This window comes from Acinonyx jubatus, chromosome C1 (assembly GCF_027475565.1).
Source record: "Acinonyx jubatus isolate Ajub_Pintada_27869175 chromosome C1, VMU_Ajub_asm_v1.0, whole genome shotgun sequence".
Classification (NCBI taxonomy): Eukaryota; Metazoa; Chordata; class Mammalia; order Carnivora; family Felidae; genus Acinonyx; species Acinonyx jubatus.
The window spans coordinates 5,461,806-5,487,344 of record NC_069381.1 but is presented as its reverse complement, the minus strand read 5'-3'; the positions used below and the strand labels follow the sequence as shown (position 1 = coordinate 5,487,344).

At 49.8% G+C, this 25,539-nt stretch overlaps 2 protein-coding genes across 3 annotated transcripts in view; one reads left to right on the top strand and one right to left on the bottom strand.

The window, feature by feature from the left end:
* Positions 1-2,939: 2,939 nt before the first annotated feature.
* Positions 2,940-20,272, bottom strand: PARK7 (Parkinsonism associated deglycase). Of its 2 annotated transcripts, none has more exons than XM_015080362.3 (7): positions 20,116-20,272; positions 19,105-19,217; positions 17,421-17,522; positions 15,277-15,336; positions 14,302-14,371; positions 10,746-10,832; positions 2,940-3,563 (listed from the first exon to the last, which is right to left on the bottom strand). In XM_015080362.3, exons 2-7 carry the CDS (start codon positions 19,192-19,194, stop codon positions 3,403-3,405), a joined length of 570 nt encoding a protein of 189 aa, XP_014935848.1. In that variant the 5' UTR covers positions 19,195-19,217; positions 20,116-20,272; the 3' UTR covers positions 2,940-3,402. The 2 variants fall into 2 exon arrangements, with proteins under 2 accessions (XP_014935848.1, XP_014935847.1); XM_015080361.3 differs by having other exon boundaries at positions 20,110-20,267.
* Positions 20,273-20,449: 177 nt separating this feature from the next.
* Positions 20,450-25,539, top strand: part of TNFRSF9 (TNF receptor superfamily member 9) — a 29,448-nt gene continuing 24,358 nt past the window's right edge. Inside the window, exon 1 of the mRNA XM_053206526.1 lies at positions 20,450-25,287. The gene's annotated coding sequence lies outside the window, so the exon portion shown is untranslated. The remainder of the gene's footprint in view (positions 25,288-25,539) is intronic.

Genomic DNA, 25,539 nt, shown 5'->3' with positions numbered 1-25,539 from the left:
GACTTCGGTCCCCTTACTAAGGGCAGAGACAGGGAATTCCCTAAAAACAAAACAAAACAGACCAAAAAAAAAAAAAAAAAACGCAAACAAAACGCTGAGATTCTTCTTCAGGTGAGTATAATGTTCGCATCCCTTTGGGAACCAAGACCCTCGAATAGAGAGCACATCACCAGACTCTGGGAGGAGACCGTCGGCTACGCTAAAAATAAGACTTCACATCAAATGTTTCCCAGCTTAAGAAACGTACTTGCCTTTCACTGTGGGCTTTGATCCTTCCGACAATCCCACAGCGCAGCACAGACAGGTTCTTGACCTCTAAAGAGACGAGGGTTTCCTCCTTTTTACGATGGGTGACGACCTCAGCCCCTTGTGACGGGCTGCTGGCCTCGAGGATCCGGCCGACCGACGCGGCACACGCGTTTCTCTGCGCTGACGGGGAGCAAGGTCTCCAGACGACAGTGCGTCAAAACGAGGGGCGGAAAAGTGGAACAAACCGCACAATCCCTTTTGTATAAAGTGTGAAAGACCCGCCTCACCTAGCTCAGTGATCGGCGCACAGTAGGCGCTCGATAAGCCGTGTGGCCCCTTCCCGGTCCTACTATTCAGCACCCGGGGAATGGACGGAAGCCTTTCCCAAATCATACGGAAAGACGGGTACCGACTCCCCCTTCGGAAGGGCAGGCTGGCGGCCGCTGCCCCAGACGGGCCCCAGGAACGGAGCCCGGCCGCCTTCTGCCCCGCGCTGGGCTGCGTCCTGCCAGGGAATTTTCTTTCCCAAGGAGGTTGAGCTCCGGGGTAAAGCTTCATTTCTGGAGCCCCTGGCCTCCCTAGCCCTCCCGGAGAGCTGGGCAGACCCCAGGAGCTCTCGAAACTGCAGCTACTGTCCCTGAGGTTGTGTGGGCGGAGTGGTACCAAAGTCCCTCCGAGTTTGACCTCCGGTGACCCCAGGCCTGGGAGGCGCCATCCGGTTGGGCTGGGGGGGCCACACTCCTCAACTCCAGGTACTTCCAAATGTAGCCAGCCTCCCCCCCACCGCCAAACTTCAGTGCCCAGGTTTGGTGTGCCTCCCCCCCAGCCTCCCACCCCCCCAACTTCCTGGAAGAAGGAGAGCAGGTGTGCTCAGCACAGAGCAGCAGCTAGAGAGGGTGGAGGCTTCACCTGCTATCACTGTGCCTAAAGCCATAATTCTTGACCAAGCCAGGAAAGGCCCGAGCCTTAGATAAGGCGCCCCGCGGTCCCTGCCCCAAACCCTGTCCGGAAAAACCCTTCACTACAACACCTGAGCTCTGATAAAGGCTCCCCGTAGAAGTGCTCTTTTCATCGTCGGCCATTCTAGAACCACCTTTTTTTGGCTGCCCTGAGGGCAAAAAAATGCAAAAAAAAAAAAAAAACGTTTCCCTTCCTTTAGATCCCTCCAAAATTCCAGGGAGTTTATTCGGAGCTAGGGGCTGGCTGGTAAAACCCCGGTAACGTGGGAGAGTTTACAACTGCTCACTAGTAACATTTTCAGGTCGGTAATTTGGGACTTTCAAAGTCCCAGGTCTCTGGGTTTTCTTTCCTTAGTCAAAGTGTATCTTCTCGACCTGTCAGCTTCGTCCAGCTGATCTCTAAATTCACCCCACTCAACCCCAATCGCGCTCTCTGGCTCCCCACACAGAATCTCCATTTGACCTTGTGTTCAAGATGGGACAATTGTCCCAGAGGCCCCACTGCCTCCCCCTCCTGTGCCTGGAGCTTCCCATCCGGGGCCTGCAGCAGGCCTTCTCAGCAGGGCCTTTGAGCCAAGTAGGGTTGGGTCCCTCCTCCACGGCTCAGAGTCAGTTCCAGGCCTTGCCTCCCCAGCCTCGCCTCCGAGTTCCCCCTCAACCGGCCCTCTTGCTGTCCCTCCACACCCCACACTCCTCCTGCCTCAGGCCCTTTGCATGTCTGGCTTCTCCTTCCTCAAATGCTAACAGACTTGCCTCGTGCACACCCAAGACTCCACATTTTCTGAGGTCCCCTTCCAGAGAGGACTTCCCTAACATGGCTGCAGAAAAAAACCCCATCGCTGCCTCCTTACCCCACTTTTCTTCTCAGAACACAAAGTCTCTCCTGCTGCCGTCTCTCCCCTAGCCGTGTCTTTACAGCTTCATCGTTTCCCAAAATGTAGTTACATATCTGCATTAAAAAAATGATCTGCCTTGCCTCCTAGCCCAGGGGTCAGCAAGCTGCAGCCCGAGGGCCAAATCCCCACCGCTCCCTGGATTTAGGAGTTTTGTTGGACACAACCATCATCCCTGCCTCACGTGTGTCTTTTGTCTGTTTTGGTGCTACAAGGCCAGCTGAGTAACCGCGACGAGGCTTTGTGACCCACGTTTAAAATGGTTACCAGCTGGCCTTTCCAGAGAGTTTGCTGACAGCTGTTGTTTGCCAGAGGACGGAGAGGGGGAAAGGAACAGGAGGAAGAAAAGGTACCGCGCGATGAGGCTGTCTGCCTACGTGCTGGCTCTACGTCAGTTGTGCGGAGCAGCTCAGCTCCCCGTGCAGAAGCCGGAACTCCGTTCCGCCCCTCGGCCGGGCAGTACACGCCGGTCACGGGGAGACAGAAAAGCCAGGGGAACCTGCTGGGTCCTGGGAACAACCCAGGAGTCGCTCTGGCTCAGCTACAGATGGATCTGCCTTCCTGGGCGGGCTCTCCTCGGGGACAGGGTGGCTGCCGGTGGCTCCAGGCGCCCTGCCCGTCCTCCTGACCACTCGGCGGAGAGAACGCCGCCAGCAGGCTCGGCCGAGGCCCCGGGGTGGAGCCGCGCTGGCTGGTGGGCCCGGGCCCCTGGTGCCGGTCACCAGAGGAAGGGAAAACGGAGGCCGGGCCAGCCTCGGAAGGTTTTCACTTCCACCTGAAGACTCCTTCTGCGACGTCAAAAGGAACTGGTCTACAAAAATTCACCATTACAGCCAACTTGGTTGGTATTTTTTAATAGCACGTTAATGATACGCAATTGACAAATGAGAGAACATCACGGCCTCTTAAATCCTTGCTTTTATGCCTTTCCTTCTTCTGCGACAAATGTGTTCACTATTCGTTCACCTCAGCAGCCGTATCAACAGCTAACAGCTGCAAGTGAGGCTGATCATGAACTTGATTTCACAAACAAAAAAGGGGAAACCAGAGATAAATGAAAACCATCAGGAGCTCGCTAAATGCCATCTACGGTGCAATCCAGGTTCAGGACCGTCGGGGGGGGGGGGGGGGGGACACGAGGCAGGCGGGGAAGGCCTGTGCGGCTGCCGCCACCGGCCCACACCGCTGGGGGCAGTGACCACGATCCTCCGCACGGTGACGGCTCCTTTCGCTTAAAGTGAACACGGGGACAGTGACTGCGGACGGCCCGTTTCTCTAACTCCTTCTCGAAGGTTTCCGCTCTAATCCTTAAGCACGAGCGGGGCCTTCACTTGGTCAGCCACGTCCTTCCCACTCAGCGCTTCAACAATCGCAAGAGCAAACTCGAAGCTGGTTCCAGGCCCGCGGCTCGTGAGGATCAGGCCGTCCTTCTCCACGCGGTTCTCGGAGTAGCTGTAATGACCTTCGGAGGAAGAACAAGAGAGGGCTGCGTCCGAACGGGCTCCGCTGGGAACACTGTCACTCCGCCCTGCAATCCAAATCCCCGTTACCGCACAAGATGGGTCTCACAGAAATTTCCAAAAACCCCAAAACCCAACCCCACGACAAGGGCAGCTGGAGGTGGTGGCGGCGGCCCGGCCCCGCGCGGAGATGCTACGGCGGCGTGTGCAGCGGAGGGAGAGGAACTGACGGCCGCGGCGGAATGACACGAACACACGGAGGTCAAGTGCAGTTGCAGAAGACCTTGTAAGTGGGCAGGGCAGCGGGAGGGAGGCCGAGCGTTCACATTTCTGTCACCAACCAACGCTCAAGGGTCCGCCCTGTGCACTGAAGGGAAAGCAGAAGGGGCCCCCCGAAACGTGCCGCTTTGGTACAGCGACTACTCTGGGCTGAAGGCACCGGACAGACGGCAACCGCAGGGAGAGGCTTTCTCTGAGCCCCCCTCGCCCCCGCCCTGCCTGAAGACAGGCCCTAAGGGACTCGGCCGTCGTGTCCCTTCCGGGAGCCCATCAGCCGGGGAGGATGGACTCTTGTCCCAGGAGACAGGAGACCAGAAGTGGACACCAGACAGACTCTGTCACAAACCATCCCACCTCCCATCTCGTCTCCCAAGGGCCCCTTCATCTTTCCTGAAAATCATTCAGGTCTCCTGAAAGGCCTAGGTCCCTGCTCCCCCTTCCCTACAGACTGCCTGTCACACAGACTCCTGTCACATGGACTCCCTGTCACACGGACTGCCTGCATCACGCACAGACTCTATCTCAAAAACAAACTAGCAAAAATAAGGGGCGCCTGGTGGCTCAGTCGGTTGGGCATCCGACTTCGGCTCAGGTCATGATCTCGCGATTCGTGGGTTCGAGCCCCACGTCGGGCTCTGTAGGGACAGCTCGGAGCCTGGAGCCTGCTTCAGATTCTGTGTCTCCCCCTCTCTCTGTCCCTCCCCAGCTCACCCTCTGTCTCTCCCTCTCTAATATAAATGAACATTTAAAAAAACATTAAAAAAAAACAACTAGCAAAAACAACACAGAACACACAGGGAGGAGGAGGTGTGTGGAAGGAGAAACACCACTCATTTCTCAGGAACCACTTTCCTTCCGTGTCCCCCGATTGGCTTTTGGGGGGAAATACAGTAAAACCAGCATATGCTTCTCCTATGTCCAAATTCAGTGGATGACGGGACATCTGGGCAGATCACAGCCACAAAGCTGGGAACCTTCAGCGTCAGCTCCCCAAGGCCTCCCCTTCCACACACATGGTCACCAAACCCTCCTAATGCACGGGCCACCCGGCCCTAAGTCCTCGGGAGCAGCCGCGCCCCCACGACCCGGCCCCCCAGCTCCCACTGCCCAGAAAGCTCTCACCTCCTCCAGCGCCCCTCAGAGGCGGCATCTGGGACCGCTCCCCGGATCAGGCCCCTGGATCGCACCACTGGGGCCCCCGGCACTGACAGGACGTGAAAATAGTGTGTCTCCTGCTTTACCGCCTGCCCTTTAAAAGGCCGGGCCCTCAGCCACCCCACGTGGCCTAGGACACTAACGGACCCACGGAGGTGCCCCCAAGCATCAGGTGAACGTTGCCTCCTCTCTGCATCTGCGGCCTTCATGCAGGATCTCCATGTTCCGGCCCTGCCTTCCACCTGTCCTTCCCTCCACTCTCTGCTCAGCGCCACAAAAAAGGTCACCTTTCCAAAGTGCACGTCGGAGCTTATCCAGTTCTGCTCCCAGGAGAGGCCTTTGCCTACTTTCTCCAGCACCTAAAGGCGACTCTGTTCCACATCCTGGCAGGCACGCCCTCTGGGTCTGGCCTGCACAAAGACTGGACCAGAAGGAACCAAAGGGGAGACCGAAAAGAACGTGCCATCCAGGTGGGAGGGAGCTCATGGTGACCTGGGTGGGGCCAGGGGTGACAGGGAAATGAAGGTGTGAGAAATCACGTAGAAAACAAAATGCCCACAACTCCGAGCAGGACTGAACACGGGGAGGTGGTGAAGAGAACGCCCAGCTGTCTGTCCTACAACTGGGTGGATGGTGGCACCACACCGAGACCAAGGACACAAAGAACAGACTGAGGGGAGGGGCCGCCGCCCCTGAGACTAGTCTCCCCCTACTGCCAGATTCAGTGCCCGCACCACCGGGCTCTCCCATCAGATAGCTTGGGCTTGTTCCTTTTTCTGTTCTCAGAGCCACGGAGGAGCTCAGGAAATGCTTGTTCGATGTCTACAGACAGAAAATGGTCACCTGATCTAATGAACCCCCTTACAGCCGAAGTGATCTGCTTCTGCCGTATTCACGAGCTTTAGAAACCACGCGATGATGTTCACGTCCTTTCCAAGTGGTGGAGACCTTCAGTAGATTAGGTCTTCCTGTCCTCGTTACAAATCCAGTCACCTGGGGGACGCCCGGGGGGCTCGGTCAGTTGAACATCTGACTTTGGCTCAGGTTATGACCTCACCGTTCGTGCTGACCGGGCAGAGCCTGCTTCGGATCCTCTGTCCCCCTCCATCTCTGTCCCTCCCTTGCTTGCCCTCTCTTTCGAAATTAAACAAACATTAAAAACAAAAATCGAGTCACCCACTGAAATAACGAAATACCGCACACGAACATCTTCCTAGTGGTCAGCCAGTTAAGCATCGGACTCCGGCTCAGATCATGATCTCCTGGTCTGTGGGTTCGAGCCCCGCCTCAGGCTCTAGGCTGACAGCGTGGAGCCGGTTTTGGATCCTGTGTCTCCCTCCCTGCCCCTCCCCTGCTCTCTCTCTCTCAAAAATAAACAGACACCGAAAGACAAATTTCCTAGTTACCCTGCCGCAGAGGAAGAGCATCTCTGGGTTGACGTCTAACCTCATTTACTGACGGCTGAACCAGGCCGAGACATCTTCAGATGCCCAACCAGGAAACCCACTGGGTCTCGTCTTCCAGGGCGGCGAGATGCACGGCCTGGACTGGGGCTGGGTGAGGCCATTTCTGAACGGCTAGCTGAACGCTCTCTTCGTGGGTAAAGTATTACAACCACGGCTTGCACCAGTTACGGACAATTCAAGGTTCCAGGACTCTTTTCACAATTCCAGCCTGAAGAGCAGGTCTACGCTCGCCGGCTACCTCCACCTAGCGGCGACGCCGGACAAGGACACCGCGCGCCCCAGGGCTGCGAGGCAGGTGGGCACGCCTCAGCCGACTTGGATTCACGAACTCTGCAAATCCACACCCCATGGTCCACTGGCACAAAGCATTAGTTGCCGACTTCTTTTTAATTTTAACCAAACACTCCAGAGCCAGGAAGGAAGGCTCTTCAGAGCAGCAGCAGCCAAGGGAGCCTAGACACGAGGGGTTGGCACCTAATGGCTGCTTTTTATTGGTCAGTGGCTCCTCAAGAGAGTAGTTGCTGGAGAGACCCGAAGTCCCCGAGAGCCCGAGACATTCACTATCTTGCCCGTTAAGAAAAGTCACCGACCTCTGGGAATGGCAGCCCTGGGTTCCAATTCCAGGTCTGCCATTTAGTAGCTGTCCCATGTCGCTAAACCTCGCCTTTCTCTTCTGTAAAATGGGGTTGACACCAACCCCCCGGGGCTGCCACGGGAGTCCGATCAAGTGGAAGGCCCGGAAAGAGCGGTGGTGTTACTCAGCAGGCAGCAGCCGGGGGAGGACGGCCGTTCACCGCCGTGTTCCCAGCGCTCGGCCGGGAGCCGGGACCGACCGGCCCTCCACCCCCTGCGCGGGCTCGCGCCAGGCCACGTTCTGGGTGCGTCACACACACTGACTCACGGGGCCTGTCAACGACCCTGTGAGGCGAGGGCTACTGATATCCTCATGTCAGGATGGAAACCGGGGCCGGGAGGGGGAAGGAGCCCGCCCACGGCCGGCCCCACACTGCCTGGCCCAGGGCCACAGCCCTTCACTGCTCACCTTCGTGACGGGGGGCTTCGGGTGCTTTCGAGAACAGACACATAGCAAGCGAAAAGACTATTAAAGTAACAATTTCTTCATTTAAAAACTGAGACACGGGAGGACTGCGCCCTTCAGACCGGATTGCTTATGTGAGTAAAAGTTTCACGCCGCTCTGCCAGGTACGTGAGGAGGACCAGGGCCCCCAGGAGTGATTACGGCCTCGCTCCTCAGGCGCCCTGAGAGGGCAGATACTCAACCGGTCTTTCCCCACAGGAGGACTCACCGGCTGAACCCAGCACCTCGTAACTTAACGCGCGCGGGAGCCACACCGGGACAGAGGTGGGCTCGAGCTCCAGCCCGACTCCGGGCAAGTGGCCCGGCCTCCGGGAGCCGGTGTCCTCTTCCGGAAAGCCAACAGCTGCCTCGCTGGGCACCGGGGCCCGGGTGGCTCCGTGGAGATCACGCCCGCGAGTGCACCTGACCAGCGCCGAGGGTTAACGACCTAAGCTCTCCTGTTCCCGACCCACCTCCGTGTTCTTGAGGCAGGAAAACAGACACAACAGATCCACATTCGGATAAAGGAGGAACGCGGCCGACTGGACGCGTCCCCCCCCCCAACATGTCGTAACCACTAAAGGAAGCCTGATTCCGATCTTTCCGACTCTCTAAAACCTGTCCGTTAGCCCACGTTAGAAATGCCCGGCAGCCAGAGCCCTCTGTAAAAAAACCCCACTTTTCACATAGATGGTTTTATCGACAACTGAGGATCTAGCAGCTCCAAAAAAGTGATAAGATATGTAAGACAATACTACCTTGGATCATGTTTGAAAATATTCTGAACATCCAACACCAAGAGCAAACCCGGACGTAAATGACGGATTTGAGGTGGTGATGCCGTGTCCATGCAGATTCATCGACTGTGACAAAGGTACCCCTCTGGTGAGGGAGAGGAAGGCGAGGGAGACCGCGTGTGCAGGCAGGGCGTGCGGGAGGCCTGCACTTTCGGCTCCATTTTGCAGCGAGCCTAACACTGCTCTAAAAAGCAGCACCTCTTCGTTAAAGACAGAGCAACAGGGGCGCCTGAGTGGCTCAGTCGGTTGAGCGGGTCAGGATCTCACGGCTCATTAGTTCGAGCCCCACATTGGGCTCTGGGCCGACGGCTCGGAGCCCGGAGCCGGCCTCGGATTCTGCGTCTCCCTCCGTCTGCCCCTCCGCCGCTTGCGCTCTGTCTCTCGCGTTGTCTCAAAAATAAATAAACATTAAAAAAAAAGACAAAGCAACACCGTGCAAATGCGCCACCCGGCCCGGCCGTGAGAAGATGACGAGGAGATGTTACCCGCCTACTTTGTGTGAGGTCAGAATGAGCCTCGAGTGGGGCTGAGACCGGGGACAAAATCTACCGCTGCCTGTTTCCCAATCAGCTGCCACCATTATTGTTTCCTCTTCCAGTCCATTCGCTGGTGTTTGGCTGGCGATGTTTCACACACGGCCAGCCTCCCGGTTTCCTTGCTGGCTCCATGCCAGCCGAACCACTTCTGGCTTCTAACTGGAAATTTCAGACGCTCTTGCAATCATCCACAACAGTGTGTAGTTTTCTTTCTCTCTGCAAGTTCCAGAGTCTCTGTCTCTCTGGTGCGTGCACTCCAGGGACAGATGGCAAAGGGAGAAGCCACCTGTCTGGCAAAAGACACTACCTGGCTGGTGTTCCGAGTGTCACACTGAGAAGCCGCGGCTGTTACTGAGGGAGCATCGTCACACAGTTGTACGTTTACGTGGCTGGTTACACTGCGCTGTCGTAAACTGCACGTTGCCTTCTGGTTTTAAATTCGACGTGTGTGTCCTGTGTCTGTAAGCTGTTCCCTCCCGGAGGACAGAGACCACGGCAGGCTCTGCACTGTGAGCGCAGAGACTGATCCAGGCCTCGAACTCCTGAGCCGTGAGCTCAGGACCTGAGTTGAGATCAAGAGTCCTACATTGAACAGACTGAGCCACCCAGGCGCCCCAATGGCGTGCTTCTTTTACAGCCTCTGAGTAAGTAACCGGTCACGCAAAGAATTAAAGAAATACCTGATAGATTACTCTCCTGCCCCCAGAAAAGGATACAAGATTGTAAACCTAAGATTAGGCTTAAAAAGCAACATGCAGGGGTGCCTGGGGGGCTCAGTCAGTTGAGCATCCAACTTTTGATCTCTGTTCAGGTTGTGATCCCAGGGTCGTGGGAACGAACCAGTGTCAGGCCCCATGCTGGGAGTGGAGCCTGCTTAAGATTCTCTCTCCCCCGCTCTGCCGCTTCCCCGTTTGCACTCTCTCTCTTTCCCTCTCTCTCAAAAAAAAAAAAAAGTTGCAGAGCAATATATTTAACAGACTTCATTTGAATAAAATTATTAAACTACAAAGGATAATGAGTGTATGTGGAGAAAATTCTAGAGTTACACAAGAAACTTTCTAACAGAAATTACCTCTGAAAAGCAGAAAGGGGGTGAGGAAGAAAGAGAAAACGCAAATTTATGTTTTTACTTCACCCCCCTTTTGCACTGTTTGCACTTTTCACCATGAATAGAAATTGTTTTCATAAAAATAAATGAAACTTAACAGTCTAGCTGATATTTATGAAAGAAACATGTCACCTAAGGAACAGACCTGCCACCCAGGGAGAGAGCAACATTCACTTTACTTTGGACTGTGGGCAAAAGGGCATCTTCTGAAATTGCTGTCGAGGTTTGAAGTTTACCCTCAAGTGTCTGGCAAGGTGGTAAAAACCTGAGTCAGCCTGGCATTTCATAACCACGCCCATCCAGGACGACCGGGGCTCCGGCTGGCCTCTGCTCGTCAGCCCTTGCGCCCCGTCAGGGCGCACACACGGGCACACGCACCACCTCCCCCCACCGCTCGCTCCCTCTCCGGCGGCGACACCGGCGAAGCAGGTGAGGAACACGCCATGCCTCAACCCGCGGAGAGTCCCTCTACGTAAGGTGACCAGGCAGGACACAAAGCTGAGTCACAGCTTTCTGAGAAGGTCTTTCCGTACATGAAAACAGAAGCACAGGGTGCCTGGGCGGCTCAGCAGGTTAAGCGTCTGACTCTTGGTTTCGGCTCAGGCCATGGGTTCGAGCCCCGTGTCGGGCTCCGCACTGCTGGTGTGGCGCCTGTGGGGATTCTGCCTCTCCCTCTCTCCCTGCCCCTCCACCACTCACTCTACCTCTCTCAAGAAAAACTTTAAAAGGATGCTTTAAATACATAAAATATAAGCATATACTTACTCCCATTCATCATTTTGTCTTTAGCAAGCGGGTGTGTCGTAACTTTGCTTCCAAAACCTATTTCATGAGCCAAGAGAGCCGTAGGACCTAAGAAGAAGATTAATAAAAAGACTTAATTAAGTGTGGATATAAAAAAACTAATGGTTTAAAAATTGCAACGGAAGAATTTTTCAAAACCAGGAGGCTCTCACCTAACATATCCTGATGATTCTGAAATTAAACACCTTTTAGTATGAGAGGCACGGTTTGTTTCTAATAAACCATCTGCTGAGCACATCTGGCAGAAGTGTACAAGCTCAAAATCCTTCACCAGCCATCTCACCAAATGATACGGAGCAGCGTCAGATAAACAGTGTGTGGTCCCTCAAGGAACTGCAGGCAAGCCTGCCGGGGATTCCCGGAGGGGAGACCGCCAAGGCCTTACTCTCGGCAAATGGAAGATTTAGTCACACACTAAAGGCAGCTGGCACTCTCCAAACTTCTGGACTTGACTGCTACTTCACAGACTCATTTTGGTTTTCTACTTAAAAATGAGCACTCACTCATCCGTCTATCCATCCGTACATCCCAGGTGACTAGGACACTGCCCAGCCCTGAAGAAGACACACCTGTGAAATGCCCAGAAATCTGGAGACATAAAGGCACCAGCGTTTCTTTATTAATAACCACTAACGACCATGCACAGATGTCCGCTTCTGATCCTCTAAAATAGGCAGTTGCTAACAGGAGATTTTGATCCAAATGTACTCACTGAAAATGGTCAATTTCATGGAGCATCACAACCATGTTTTGTATGTAATGTTTCTCAGACAAGGACGACAACAAAGACATTTTATGACTTTGTCATGTTACCCTGAAAGTATAAAAAAAAAAATTCTACCTTTTTTCTCTAAGCCTCACGTCACACCTAGAAAAACAGGCTTCAGAACAGCAACGCGACCCTCAAAACAGGTCAGGATGCAACGCCGTGGCCGGGACCCGAGGACAGAGCCCATACGCTTCAGCTTCAGCCACCCCGCCCACCTGCTCTGACCTTTCATTTTTCAACCCAGTTCCAAGGAAAAGGGAGCTACAGACTACACCTGCCGGCTAGATCATAGCAGCTGCACACAGGAAGATCAACAAATACTGCTTAATTACATAAGCTTTCCACCTGACAGGCCAATCCCGATTTATATCTCCTAAATCAAAGTCCTCAGATAGATCTGATGTCCCTCTCACCTTATTTTTACCCATGTACGAGACAGCTATGTATGGTGGCAAATTGTAAGTCTGTAAAGACTGAATGATTACCACTCAATATTTATGTGAATGGACTCATCAGTTTCCCTTAATTCTTACACTGTAAGATGTTAAGAAGTAACTACCTACATGATCTTGTATTTTATGAAAGCAAACCTCCAGAGGTGACCGTACAGTGAGGAGAACAATCGCTCGTACGTAAGTTAGAAATTTTTAGGCTGTTCCCTTCAGTTGATGAAACTGCTGCCTACGGTAATGTTAATAAATTTACGTTTCGGCCAAACATAGGACTTTAGTGATGGCTTATTCACCCTGATAAGCCCATAATTTCTGCTTTCTGGAGCTTAAGATTCCTATTTGGAGAATTCGAGAAGAAATATTTAACTCCCATTACTTGAGATTTTGGCAGATGAAAATACTGCTGCGTGTATGCGGGGATCCGAGAGCACCGCAGCGGGAGCCCCTGGGCAGCCAAGACACTACGGCCAACAGCGCCACCGTGTGGTGACTCACGCAGACAACACCTCGGTCACCCCAGCTCCTCCAAGCCCTTGCAGGTTGTACCTAGACCCAGTCTCCAGGCTCCTTTCCCTCCAGACCCAGAGTGAATCTCATTTTACTTTCTTATCCAGATAGTCTGCCCTCCAGTTTCTGTCTCAAGCACTCAATACTCGGGGCTAAGCCAACAGTCTTTCAGTTCAGTAAGCAGCCCCCGCTTCCTAACTGCGACACTGAAGAACCACCTTATTTTTCTCCACACTTCCTACTTTCTGCAGCACCAGAAGGCCAGGCAGCACAGGATATTCAACGATACAAACACCGTATTAGAGCACTGTTTATGTCAACAGCGATTTAAATGATTCTAAAGTCTAGGCTCCTTAGCACAGCATTCGAGCTGCCTGAGCACAAAACAGTGAACCAGATATGGCCAATCATCCAGCCACCTCAGTGATACAAAAGGACAAACCCACGAGTGGCTTTTCCTTTCAGCCAACTCATAAGGGAACAAATCCAGACCAAAACCTCCCTTAGGTTAGAGAACCTAAGAATGAGGCCGTGGCCAGGGGCTGAGAGTGACTGGACCAAGTCCTCGTACATCGAAGAGGACCTGGGACCCCCACCCAGAGAGAGGCACCTGCGCGGGCGGTAGGGACCGCAGGGTCCTCCAGCGAGGACAGACCTGGGCCCCCAGGGCAGGTCAAGAGGCTGGTGCTGCCTGGAACCCAAGGACAGGGCCTGCCAGGGTGGTCACCTCTGTGGTCCCTCCCAGGCTCCAATGCAGGGGTCCTCGAACATCCGGGTCTTTAGGAACCCCCCCTGAGCTTTTACGTGAGTTACATCTACCTGTAACTGCCGTGTTAGAAGTCAGAAATTACAACTGGGACATTTTTACGACACAAGAATGCGGGAGCACGTGTGCCACACCCCAATGGTGGCATCATCACACTCTCCATAAGAAGGAAAAGGACAAATAACATCAGGATCTGCTTTCACCTTATGACACCTTTGAAAGAGCTCTGAGAACGTCTGCTGTAACGCCAAGTCCCCAGGGTCCCCGACTTGTAACTTCTTTAACAGATCCACTGTACTGAACAAAACACTGTGTCATCAAACCATCCATCTAGTCACTGATTTACTTGCTCTTTTGACAAATGTCCCAGAAAGACCTATAACAAAGAATTGCACTCTGGAAAGATGCAAGATGGCGGGACATCATGATACTGGAGCATCAAGAACGGATTTCACGGTGGTTCCAGAAAAGAAAGTATTACTGACTTCCAAAGATGTGGGGACATCCAGGAAGCACGAACAACCTTCTTCTTCTAACTTACGTGACAGACAGTACAGTGCCCGAAACCAAACATTCCACGCTGAGGACCAGGCGGAAAGCACCCGAGGCCTCAGAACCCGCAGGGCAGGCACAGGACAGAGCTGTTACGTTCACGTCTGACCGATTCTTGCTGACTGGTGCTGGCAGACCTAGTTTCTGGCACAGAGATTTGCTGTAACAAGCTGTTTACTGAATTCCAGAGGGCGTTATTTTCCTCAGAGGTCAACCAAAGACGGAAAACATGTAGTTTCACAGAACGCAGACCAAAAAGCACAGAGAAGCAGAAAAGAGAGCTGTACTCATTTCTGAAATGACACTGAGTTCATGCCGCCCAAACTAAATATGCCCATACAGATGCCCTGCACGCTCTGTGAAGGGAAAGAAGTATCTGGAACAAAATCTCACAATTAAAGGCTACCCCATCACGTATTTTTGGGAGAAACCCAACAACACATTTTAACACAGGATGGTTCTGCACGTTACCTGCACAGATAGCGGCAATAAGGCCCTTCCTTTTTTCTTGTTCCTTCAGTATCTCTTTCACAGCAGCAGACTATTCAAAGAAAACCCAAACACATCAAGTTATCATTAAGCCACAGCCAATGGCCAGCTGGAAACTGGGAGAGAATCTGCTTTTAGTTTAAAATGCAAGATCTTCAATCTATTTTCTAATAGTATTTCTAAATCATTAATAGAAAAATTCTCAAATTCATAGTTTCTACATTTTTAAACCTAATCAAGGTGTTTGTTACAGGAGAAGGGCATTCTTTTCTTAAAGGTGTTTAAAGATGAGACAAGAAAAGCAATTCCCCTTGGGCACGCTGACCCCTGCCGCTTTGTGCTCCGCGGAGAAAGCAGAAGGGGGGGGGGGGGGGGACATGTGGTGTCTGGAGCGTTTTCAGAAGGCAGAACCAGGAACAGGGCCCGGCAGCGTCCCAAACGTCTGATTCCACCTGCCTTGCACGCTGCTGTCTCTTGCCCCTCCCTCCCCTCTCTCTTCCCACAGGTGGACTCGATGAAGACTTCGATGAAGAAGCAGGGGCCTATTCCGATGCCATTTTCACGCAAGCTGGCATTTCCAGCCTCTGCAGCCCCCGCCCCCCCCCCCCCCCCCGCAGCCCTAGTGTTGAGCAGACAGCCAGTCTCTTATCTTTCTATGCTTAAACCTTCATAAGACACAAAATTAGGTTCATTTTTCTACTGTGGGGGAGGAAAAAAGAAGTCTTACATTCGGACTGTATTCACAGAATCTGTTCCCAAATTAACCGTTCCACCAATTCTGCTCACTCATATAGTAAATGTCATTAGGGATGTTTTTCCTAAATAAGCTACAACACCATTTTGTTCACTTCACCTGTTTCTAGTTTACTCCCAGCCTCCTTCCTGAAATATTTTAGTAACAACAAGACCAACAGAACATGGGCAGATGCTGAAGTACTTCCTTTACACGGTTTTTACCTCAGATAAATTCTGTGCACCCAGGTTACCTCCCGGCAGAACCACTACATCGTAAGGTCCCTGCAGTTTAAAAACAAAACAAAAAAAGTAAACAAACACTTTTCATCTGAGATGTGCACCAAAGTGATAGTCCGATAATACTTTCACGTTTTAAACGTGGGTCACAGCAAAAAACTGTTCATGGAAGCACAGCTAAACAAATTAAGATATATATCTCTATGATGGATTGTTGTTGTAACTAGCAAAAAATCTGAATATAGTAACAGGAAAGGATGCCCGTGTTGCAGGATTACAGGGGTAGCGTGATCTCATTCTTATAAAAAGGGAGGAAAAAAAGGGGGCGCTTGGCTGGCTCAGTCGGTGGAGCACGAGACTCTGGATCTCGGGGTTGTGAGTTTGGGCCCCATGTTGAGCGTAGAGCTCACTTAAAAAAACAACAACGCAGATGTGTGTGTATGTCCCTGACACACACGGGGTCTACAGGTACCCACACACGGAAGAGAGCTCAGCTGCTAATGAGATGTGGTGTGGGTTGGTGGGGCGAGGACAATGAGAACGGGGACATTTAACATTTTCACTCTGTAGGTATACACGGTCTACACGCATTATTTTTTCAACGATAATGTGCACAGTAATAAAAATAATTAAAAGAACAATTTCAAGTAAAATGCACAGAAAAAGGTTTTTTACCTCTATGAAAAATGAAACTTAGGGGAGAATAATGATACAGTATTTTAGTATCCCAAACACCTAACATCCTACAAATCTGCTGATTCCAAACTTGATTCAATTCATGAAATGGAATTTGATGTAACAATACTTTAAGATGTTAAAAAAATTTTTTAAAAGTTTAGTCATTAGCATTTTAAAAATTTAGTACATACTTAGTGCAACATATACTACTCAGAATTACTCAAGACTATGAACATTCCGTTTTCAAACCAAGCAAAACTACCAACTAAACAAAGTGTGTGAAGTACAGAATTTCTTTCACTCCTTTTAGAATCTGATAAACAGACACAAAAGGTAACCACGGTTCTAAAATACCCAGACACCACAAGATGAAAAAGACCAGAGAAGAGCGAGTGTTTACTTCTACTTGGCCACTCGAAACATGCTATTTAGAATGTTTTCAGCAATTTTTATGTAAATACCAACATTCCTGTACCCCACAATCTGGCACTGAAATAGGTGAATTTATTAGGAAGGAATAAACTTTTCTCTATGCATCTGAGGCCAGCTGAGCATGGGAATCATGCTCCGGGTTCCTCAGCAGGGCACAAGTGGCCGTCCATGAGCTGCCTCCACTTTTTTTTTCTGCCACATCTATACCCTGAGAGCACAGAGCCCACACCCCTATCACACTGGCCATTAAGCAATGAACTACATGAAAGGGTGTGCAAAAGCATCTGTGCACATGTGGGTGAGCTTGCGTCTGAGGACAGGGCCCTCAGCTCTTGACAGATTCCCCGGTGTTAGCTGCCACCAAAGGTAACTGTCAACATAAAGTGACACTATTTAACAACAATTCTTAATGCTCCCTTAATCACACCACTAATCAACTACGAGCTGTTCACATAAAATGAATCACATAACTATGTCTGGGACACTGAAAAAGGAAAGGCAAAAAGGAACTTTTGCATAAAGAATAAGAAATGAGGGGCGCCTGGGTGGCTCAGTCGGTTATGCGTCCGACTTCGGCTCAGGTCATGATCTCACCTGCTTCGGATGCTGTGACTCCCTCTCTCTCTGCCCCTCCCCTGCTCACATTCTGTCTCTCTCTCTCTCAAAAGTAAATAAACATTTTAAAAAAAAGAAGAAATGAACAGGAAATGTGGCAGGTGATTCCTTCTATCAGGTACGTCATAACAGGAGGCTAAGCTGCCTGCGAGGCCAGAAGAATCCTGATGAAAACGTCCCACCCCCCCAGCCAGCACAGGCAGTAGGGAACTGCCAGATTCCATGGATACAAAAAAGGAAGAGTCCCTGACTTCCCAGGGCTTATTATAGTGGGGAAGACATCCAAGCAAAGTAACTTTCTTAAAATAAGTCTGTGCTCACAGCCTTAAATGTAGTCAAAAGACATTTCAAGAAACTGACAAAGAAGGCACAGGAAGGAGTAATTCCAGGTATGGAGAACAAACCTCTTTTTTTGCATCTTCCAGACTGGCATCCGGACAAATGAGAACATCTCGGCTACACTGTACCGGGTCTTTCCCAGCCAGACCCGCAATGGTGACTTTAATCTAGGAGAAAGACATCATCACATTTAACACTGAAACATAAATCTAGAGTAACATTTTCACAGCTGCTGTGTTTTAAAATAACTTGGCAGGAAATACTGCGACAAAACCATGCTGCCTTGCAGCCAGTAAGTTAGCTAAATATATTTAATAACCAGGTCTGTCCCGGTTTGCCTGAGACAGTCCTGATTTACAGATGCTGTCCCGGGACCCTGTCTGGTGAGTGTCCTTTCTCCCACAAGTGTCCTTTCTGGTTTGGGCGACAATTACATGATCATCCTGTTAATAATCCATCTTACAAAGTTACTGTTGTCATTTAAGCGTCATGGAATTTTCTGAAGATACAAAGACAAGTTAAAACAATGAAATCCTACTTTAGCTTGAAAAATGTACAAAGTTGACATAAGCAAGAACTGGTACCGGCAACATGGGAATTTTCCTACACTGCTGGTGGGTCCACATGTTGGTACTTTGGGGAGTTGACAAAATCTGGTAAGGCCAACTATGGGCTGTCCTTTGGCCTAACAATTCCACTCTCAGTCATAAAACCTGGAAAAACTTCCACACATTTGCATAAAGAAACCCGTACGAGAATATTACAGAACTGAAATGGCACAAAACTGGAACAGAGCAGACTGCAGCATATTCGTACAGCATAATACTAAGCAGCAATTTTAAATAAACGAAGTGCATCTGTGTGGCTTCACTTATGGGAACCAGAGAAATGAAGGTAATAGACCCTGGGACCAGACTGCTAGGGTCTGAGTACCGGCTCTTCTAAGTCTACAATGTCGACACTTCATCTAGTGTCGTTGTGCCTCAGTTTCTTCAGTTGTACAATGAGAATGGCAATAACTCACAGGGCTGTTGGAAGAGTTAAACAAGTTTACGTTAAGTACTTAGAATGACACCTAGCATCAGTAAATGCTATTTAAGTGCTCACTATGGATGCATATATGCATACACACACACACACACAGACACATGCAAAATGCAGCTGCAGTTTAATGCTACTTTGAAGACATGCATGGGATGGACACACACCAGTGAGGGGACAGAGCTATCTCTGGGGCAAGAAGGGGAATAGTATTGGGGAAATTTACAGAGGGCTGTGTAATGCTTTATTTGTTTTAAGCACCTGTTCCTAAAGGGGCACCTGGGTGGCTCAGTCAGCCGACCATCCGACTTTTGATTTCAGCTCAGGTCATGATCTCTCGGTTCATGGGCTCAAGCCCCACACTGGGCTTTGCGCTGATAGCACACGGAGCCTGCCTGGAATTCTCTCTCTCCTCCCTCTCTACCTGCTCACATATGCACGTGCTCTCTCTCTCAAAATAAATAAACAAACAACAAAAAAAACTGTTTTAAAGCATCTATTCCTCTGGAAGTGGGTCTAAAAGAAACATGGCAAAATACTAACATGTACTAAACGTGGGCAGTGAATAAACAGGTAATTGTTATTATACAGTCTTCTGTATTTGTGGGTGTTTGAAATATTTTATAAAGTACACTGAATATTATTTTATTCAAAATGACTTCAAAACCCAAAAATTTTGAAAAAGGTAGAAGACATCAGGGGACTTACTCCGGCTCGCCTCATGACATCTACAGGAATGACTGTCTCCATCTCCTCTGCTCCTTTGGCCAGGATGACCAGAGCTCTTTTGGAAGCCATTTTTGTGTTGTACTTTTTAAAGACTTAATTAAAAAAAAAAAAAAAAGAATTAAAAAAAACTTCCATTGCAACCCTAAAGCAGCCAGAACCTTTAAGCTTAGTAACATTTTTAAGCAGGGTAACTAGGTGCCTCTTAGGGGAAAAGTTCGGAGAGACAAACATTTAAAAAAAAAAAAAAAGCACCTTAGGTTAATATTGGTTTACACAGAATTTCAACGGCTGGATTTCTGAGAGAACACAGTAAGGTTGTTAATACGTGATAGTACCACTCGGATTTCCTTCGACCATATTTTTTAAAAACCCAGGATACAGTAACACACAGGCCTTGCATTTCACACAAAGTAGGGAGATAGTTTTCTTTTTGTTAGCACTATTTCAGAGAAACGACTAAACTTAAATTTCACGGGGAAAAGCTGCACACAGTCTTTGGCAATTAGCCAGTGAGATTTTTGGAGGGGATTTTTTTTTTAAGTTCCAATAACTGTACGAAAAATTCTGGAAAGTTAACGGTGTTAAATATTTTATCACACTCTTTGATGACGCAGAAAGATGGGAATCCCCCACTACATTCAACCCAACTGGATTCTCTCTCTGCACTTTGCCCTCTCGTTGCAAATGGCAGCTAGCTAAGCAAGGGTCTGGATAGTTCTTAGCCTGTTCTTTTTCTGCAGCTTGTTGTCCATGCAAATCAGAAGCTGATAAATGCACTCCCACAAACACAGCACTGGCCAGTTCCAAACTGCCGGACACCCTGCACACAATCCTGGAGGGTCCGAGGTCGCCCCGTGCGCTCCTGGCCGAAGGCCGCCCGTTCCGCAGACGCGGCGGGGCCTCGTCCCTCGGCGCCCCCTTCCGAAGCCCGCGCCGGGATGCCCGCGGCCCCCTCGCCACCCTCAGCGCTCCCGAGACCCCGACCCGAACCTCGACTCTGCCCAATCCCGCGTCGGGGACGACCGAACGGAACCAGAACCGGACTAAACGGGTCGCACGCACACACGTACGCCCGTCGCCAGGGTTCACGCCCTCAGCCCCGCACTGCGCAGACGCGCGCCCCCCGGCTTCACGTCCTGCCCCGCCTCCCCGGTACTGCGCAGACGCCCGCCGCGCAGACTTCACGTCTTCCCCCCCCACCCCCCGCCCGCCTCACAGCCCTATAATGCGCAGGCGCACGACGCCCAGCTTCTTGTTCTGCCCCTCCCCCCCTCCCCCCGGTATTGCGCAGACGCCCGCCGCCCAGGTCCCCACTTCCTCCTCAGCTCTGAGCTGCACCGACTCGAGCGGCTCGCTAGCTTACGTCACATCCGGCCGAGCCCACCTTGGACCGCTGCGAGGTACGGCTCGCCTTTCCGCGCCCTGACTCTGCGTCTAGGGGACGTCTTCAGTTGGAGCACCCAACGCGAGGAGAGTCCCGTGGGCTCACGCGTGCTCACGGAATCTCCCCCGCCCCGAGTGGCGCGGTCTGGCCTGCCCTCGGCGCCGCTCGAGTTAACTCGCTTTTCCCCACGGGCCGGAGGCGCCCGTCGGGACCCCTTCGGGAGCTGTGGCGGTTTGCTTTAAACGTGCGTTTTCCTGGAGTGGAGTTGTGCCTTCACGCTTCTGTGCACTTGGCTTTCCTTTCTTGGAGGGCCTGCCCGTGTCCCCCTCCCCCCGCACCCCCCACCTGTTCCCGACCTCGTCGCCCCAGGGCGGGCTGCAGGTCCTCGGTCTCTGGCGACTCTTAGCATTATTTGCATGCGGTAATTTCACGTGTGCTAGTTTCTCGAAAGTTCTTTTTTTCTAAAGATCCCAGGGTGTGGAGCCCTGCTGAGCACAGTGATCTGACAGTCCCTTTAATGACATCTGTTTAAGTTACAATCTCAGATTTCGGTTTTACAAATGTTAATTGAATACTGACGCCTTTCCCAAAGTTTTTATTTATTTTGAGAGAATCCCAAGGAGGCTCTGCACTGTCAGGCAGAGCCTGAGCCTGATGCGGGCCTCGAACTCCTAAACCATGGGATCATGACCAGAGCCAGAACCAAAAGCCAGATGCTTAACCGACAGAGCCGCCCAGGCGCCCCTGAATGCTGACGGTTTAACCCATTTCAAAAACCAAGTTGATCAAAGTTACATTGAACAGATGGACTCCCAGCCTTGTCCCCATGTGGTTCCATCCCTGCTGCTGCCTACCGGTAACCTTATATTCGTTTCCCGGCCATCTTTCCAGTGTTTCCTTATGCAAGCATAAGCAAATACACTTTTACTTCTTTCTCATGGAAATGTAGCAGATTATATTGTTGTGTCCTTCACCTCGCACTGCCACCAGCTTATTAAACGAATGTGGTGGAGATTTTTCCTTATCAAAAAGAACTTCCTCTCTTTTTTCCAGATAGTATGGCATTGTGGAATGTCCCATAGTTTATTTACCGATGCCCTACTGATAAGACTTAGGTTATTTCCAGCTGTTTTTTGTACAGACAGCACTGCACTGAATAACCTTATTTATATGTCCTACTTGTGTAGGTGAAACTGGAGAGGAAATTCTCAGAAGTGTGAATACACTGGAGCAACTCCATGCAAGTTGAGTGAGTCACTTAGCACTCTCACCAGTAATGGGTGAGCTCAGTCTTCTAAGTATGTCAGGTTCTTGACATTTCAGTTTAGATGTTAAAAACATGATTATTTTCAAGAAATAACTTCCATTCCTTTGTTCGTTCACGAAGCACTTGAATAGGTTTCATGAGATCCTTACAATGGTGGTGAGCACGGTTTTTGTTTAATTTTAAGAATTGTAAGTAGATTTCTTCATGCACCACTGCGTTGTGCAAAAATTTTTGACTATCTTTAATCTTTTGGCATTTGAAAAAGACATTTGGGGAGTTCTGGAATGACTTCGTCTTTGACAATTTGCCAAGGAAGCAGGCAAAAGCCACCCGGTTTTAGTTTTGAGTATGGTGGGGAAAGAGGCAAGTGGTCAGATGTGTTTCAAAAAGGTGGGATTTTAGGTAGTTGGAGGAAGACCCAAGAGAAGATGGGCTGTTGGGTTCCAGTCCCCATAGCATGGGGAGACAGTAAGGAGACATCCATGCCGGTGGCCTGCTGTCGTGCGAGGTAGGACAGAAAAAGGGAAAGGCAGATGGTTTTAGTTAAAGGGAAAGAGGGAATGAACCTGACTGAGCACTCCTGAGACATCTGCATCACCAACAGGATCTGAAATCGACCTGGGTCAGTATCAGTGTTTATCCAATGAATACATCACACACAGCGTTCACAACTAAAGTATTACTTTTGGTAGATTGGATTATCTTTTAGAAATGTTCACTCTCTCCTCTTTGACCTGCATGAGTGGGGGATACTCCCTGCCCGTTGACTTTGCGTTTGCCCTTGTTTTCGCTAATAGAATGTCAACAGTCGAGGCCCGATGAAAGTTCTGAAAAGCACTGACCTGCTGATCAGGCGTGCTCTCTAGGAGTTTTCCGCTGCCGTCGGAAGAGCTTTCCTCCAGGGCCGCTGCTGCCCCTTCAACCCGGGTTTCAGAATGAACACAGGTGGAACAGAGCTGCCTCGGCCAACCCGCACCTGCACCTGAAGGAGTCACCGTAGCCAAATGGTGCCCAGTAGCTCAGATTTTGTTACACCTCAGCTCAGTGATTCAACTTTAAAAGATTTATAATGAAAACCAGCAGTCTTCTGACTCAGGCCTTCCTACCCCTCAGCCCTGCTTTCCAGAGGCAAATACTTTCAGCTCCTTAAATTATTTCCTGTAGTTCTGTGAATACGGTTGACCCTCGGACAACATACACGTGAACTGCGTGCGTCTGCTTGTGCTCGGGTTTTTTTCAATGGACGCAGTTCAGTACTCTGAATATTTTCTCTAATGATTTAACATTTTGTATTCGCTAGGTTTATTACAAGGCTACAGTACATATAAAATATAACAAACAAAATATGTTAACTGACTGTTATCAGGTTTCCCCCATCAACTGTAGACTATTAACAGTTAAGTCTTGGGGCACCCAGGTGGCTCAGTGGGTTAAGCGTCCGACTTCGGCTCAGGTCGAGATCTCGCAGTCCGTGAATTTGAGCCCTACATCGGGCTCTGTGCTGACAGCTCAGAGCCTGGAGCCTATTTCAGATTCTGTGTCTCCCTCTCTCTGACCCTCCCCCATTCATGCTCTGTCTCTCTCTGTCTCAAAAATAAATAAACGTTAAAAAAAATTTTTTTAAAAAAGGAATTGTTAAAAAAAAAACAAACAGTTAAGTCTTCCCCGGAGTCAAAAGTTACATGTGCATTTCTGACTGCCTAAGGGGACAGGGGGTGTCAGTGCCCCTAACCCTTGTATTTTTCCGAGAGCCAAGTGTATTTTTAAATAATACTCTAATACTGTTGTTTCTCCTTCTTGGTTTTAGACATTGTATATTGACTTCCTGGAAAACATACTTTCCATTTGACAGATGCAGAGGTTGAGGGTCCGGAGGGGTGAAATGACTGTAAAAGGTCCTGCAGAACCTTGGTTAAATTCTCATACCAAATTTCACACTCTGCCACCATAAACTCTTATCAGTATTAGTAGGTCCACAACACTCATGACACTCTCTTAACTTTCTAGTTCATACCTATTTCGCATCACACATTTGCAGAATAAAACAAAAAAAAAATTAAACCATTCACAAAAAAATAATTGCTCTATTACTGGTAGCGAAGAGGCCTCCTAATTAAGTCCTTTATTTCCGGGCAGAAAAACCTCATTCTATTCACTTCTTTTATTCGGTATTTGACAAGTCTTTATGCACAAATACCAGCTAAAGGACTGGCTGTTTTCAAGGAGCTTAAAATCAGTTTCAATTTATAGCAGTTGCAACATTTAATTAAAAGATACTGTTCCGCCTTGCTGAGCTCAAAATCCAACAATGGAGAAATGATGTCGATAATGTTAGTGACGGAGTTCAGGACATGCTATCTCCAAATATGTCACGTTGGCACATTATTTTGACTTAAAGGCATTTTTTGTTTTTTAATTTTTTTTAACTTTATTTCTTTTGAGACGGGGAGAAAGCATTTGAGCACAGGTCGGGGAGGGGCAGAGAGTGGGAGAGAGAATTCCAAGCAGGCTCCACAGTGTCAGTTTAAGCCCACAAACTGTGGGACCATGACATGAGCCGAAGTCAAGAGTCGGACGCTTAACTGACTGAGCCACCCAGGCACCCCGAGTTACAGGCATTTTTGTAAACAACAGGTGCAAGAAAGGTGCTCAGCTTCCCATTTTTTCTTCCTGAAAGCGGAAGGTGAAATCCCAGCACCAGGAGGAAAGAAACCTCGTCAGAGAGGAACTTGAGTCTGGAAGAATTTTCACACAGAGACCTTAAAATAACTTCCTTGAGCCTTCCCTGTTTTATTTTAGTTGCTTTGCCACAATAGCCACAATTGTTCAACCCCGTATGTAAACATTTAGCTTTTGTCCCTTCTTTGTGTCATTTTCTCATGAAAGCCCCTGGGTCATGTAACACACTAAGTTTGTGTACTTTTGTCCTGTTAACCTTTTTTTGTGAATTTAGTTCTCAGGCTCTGCCAGAGAGCCTAAGGAGGCAAAACTTTCGCCTGCCCAACGTTAACAGGCCACCAGTGGCCATTCTGATCCTAATTCCAAAAAACAACTCTCCCCCAAATTAGCCTGATCACCATAAATAGCAAAGAAACTGCTGCCAGGTTTTCATGCCTCATATTTCGCATCTCATCTCAGTAAAAGACTCTTTCTATTAATGTGAATGTATCTTTTATGTCACTGATAGTACCTATTTAGCATTTTGTCTTTTGTTTACTTATTATGTGTCTTCCTCTAATCCTGTGAACTCAGTAGGACCTTCCTGTCTCGGTCCATAGCATCTATCACAGTCCCTGGCACACAGCCGGTGCTCAATACTTGCTAAGCATTATCTTAACTTCACCTAGATGTTCCTTGCTTTGACTATCGCTGTAGGCTAACACTTTGTAATACAACACTACAGTTAACAACGTGGCTCCAACCAATTTCTGATCCCTATTTTAATCTTAGTCTCCACGTCTAATTCATTTCACCGCACAGCGAACAGGAACTTTTATGGACAGTGGATAAGGTAACTTTCTTTCCATCCGTTTCCTGGGTTCACTAAAAAGGGCGAGGGCGCTAAACTGGAGTTACTGGGTGGAAGGAAGCCATTTGCGGAATTCAACGAATGTATTTTTCAACATCCACTGAAGGATGGTTCGGGGCAAGCTCCGGAGACGTCCGGCAGAGACGGCGAATTTCCCCTCCGAGCACCCGAAAGGTTAGGTCGGCGAAACAGGAGAAGAGTGGGCGAGTCCTGACATTTGAGGCAGCGCTGGCG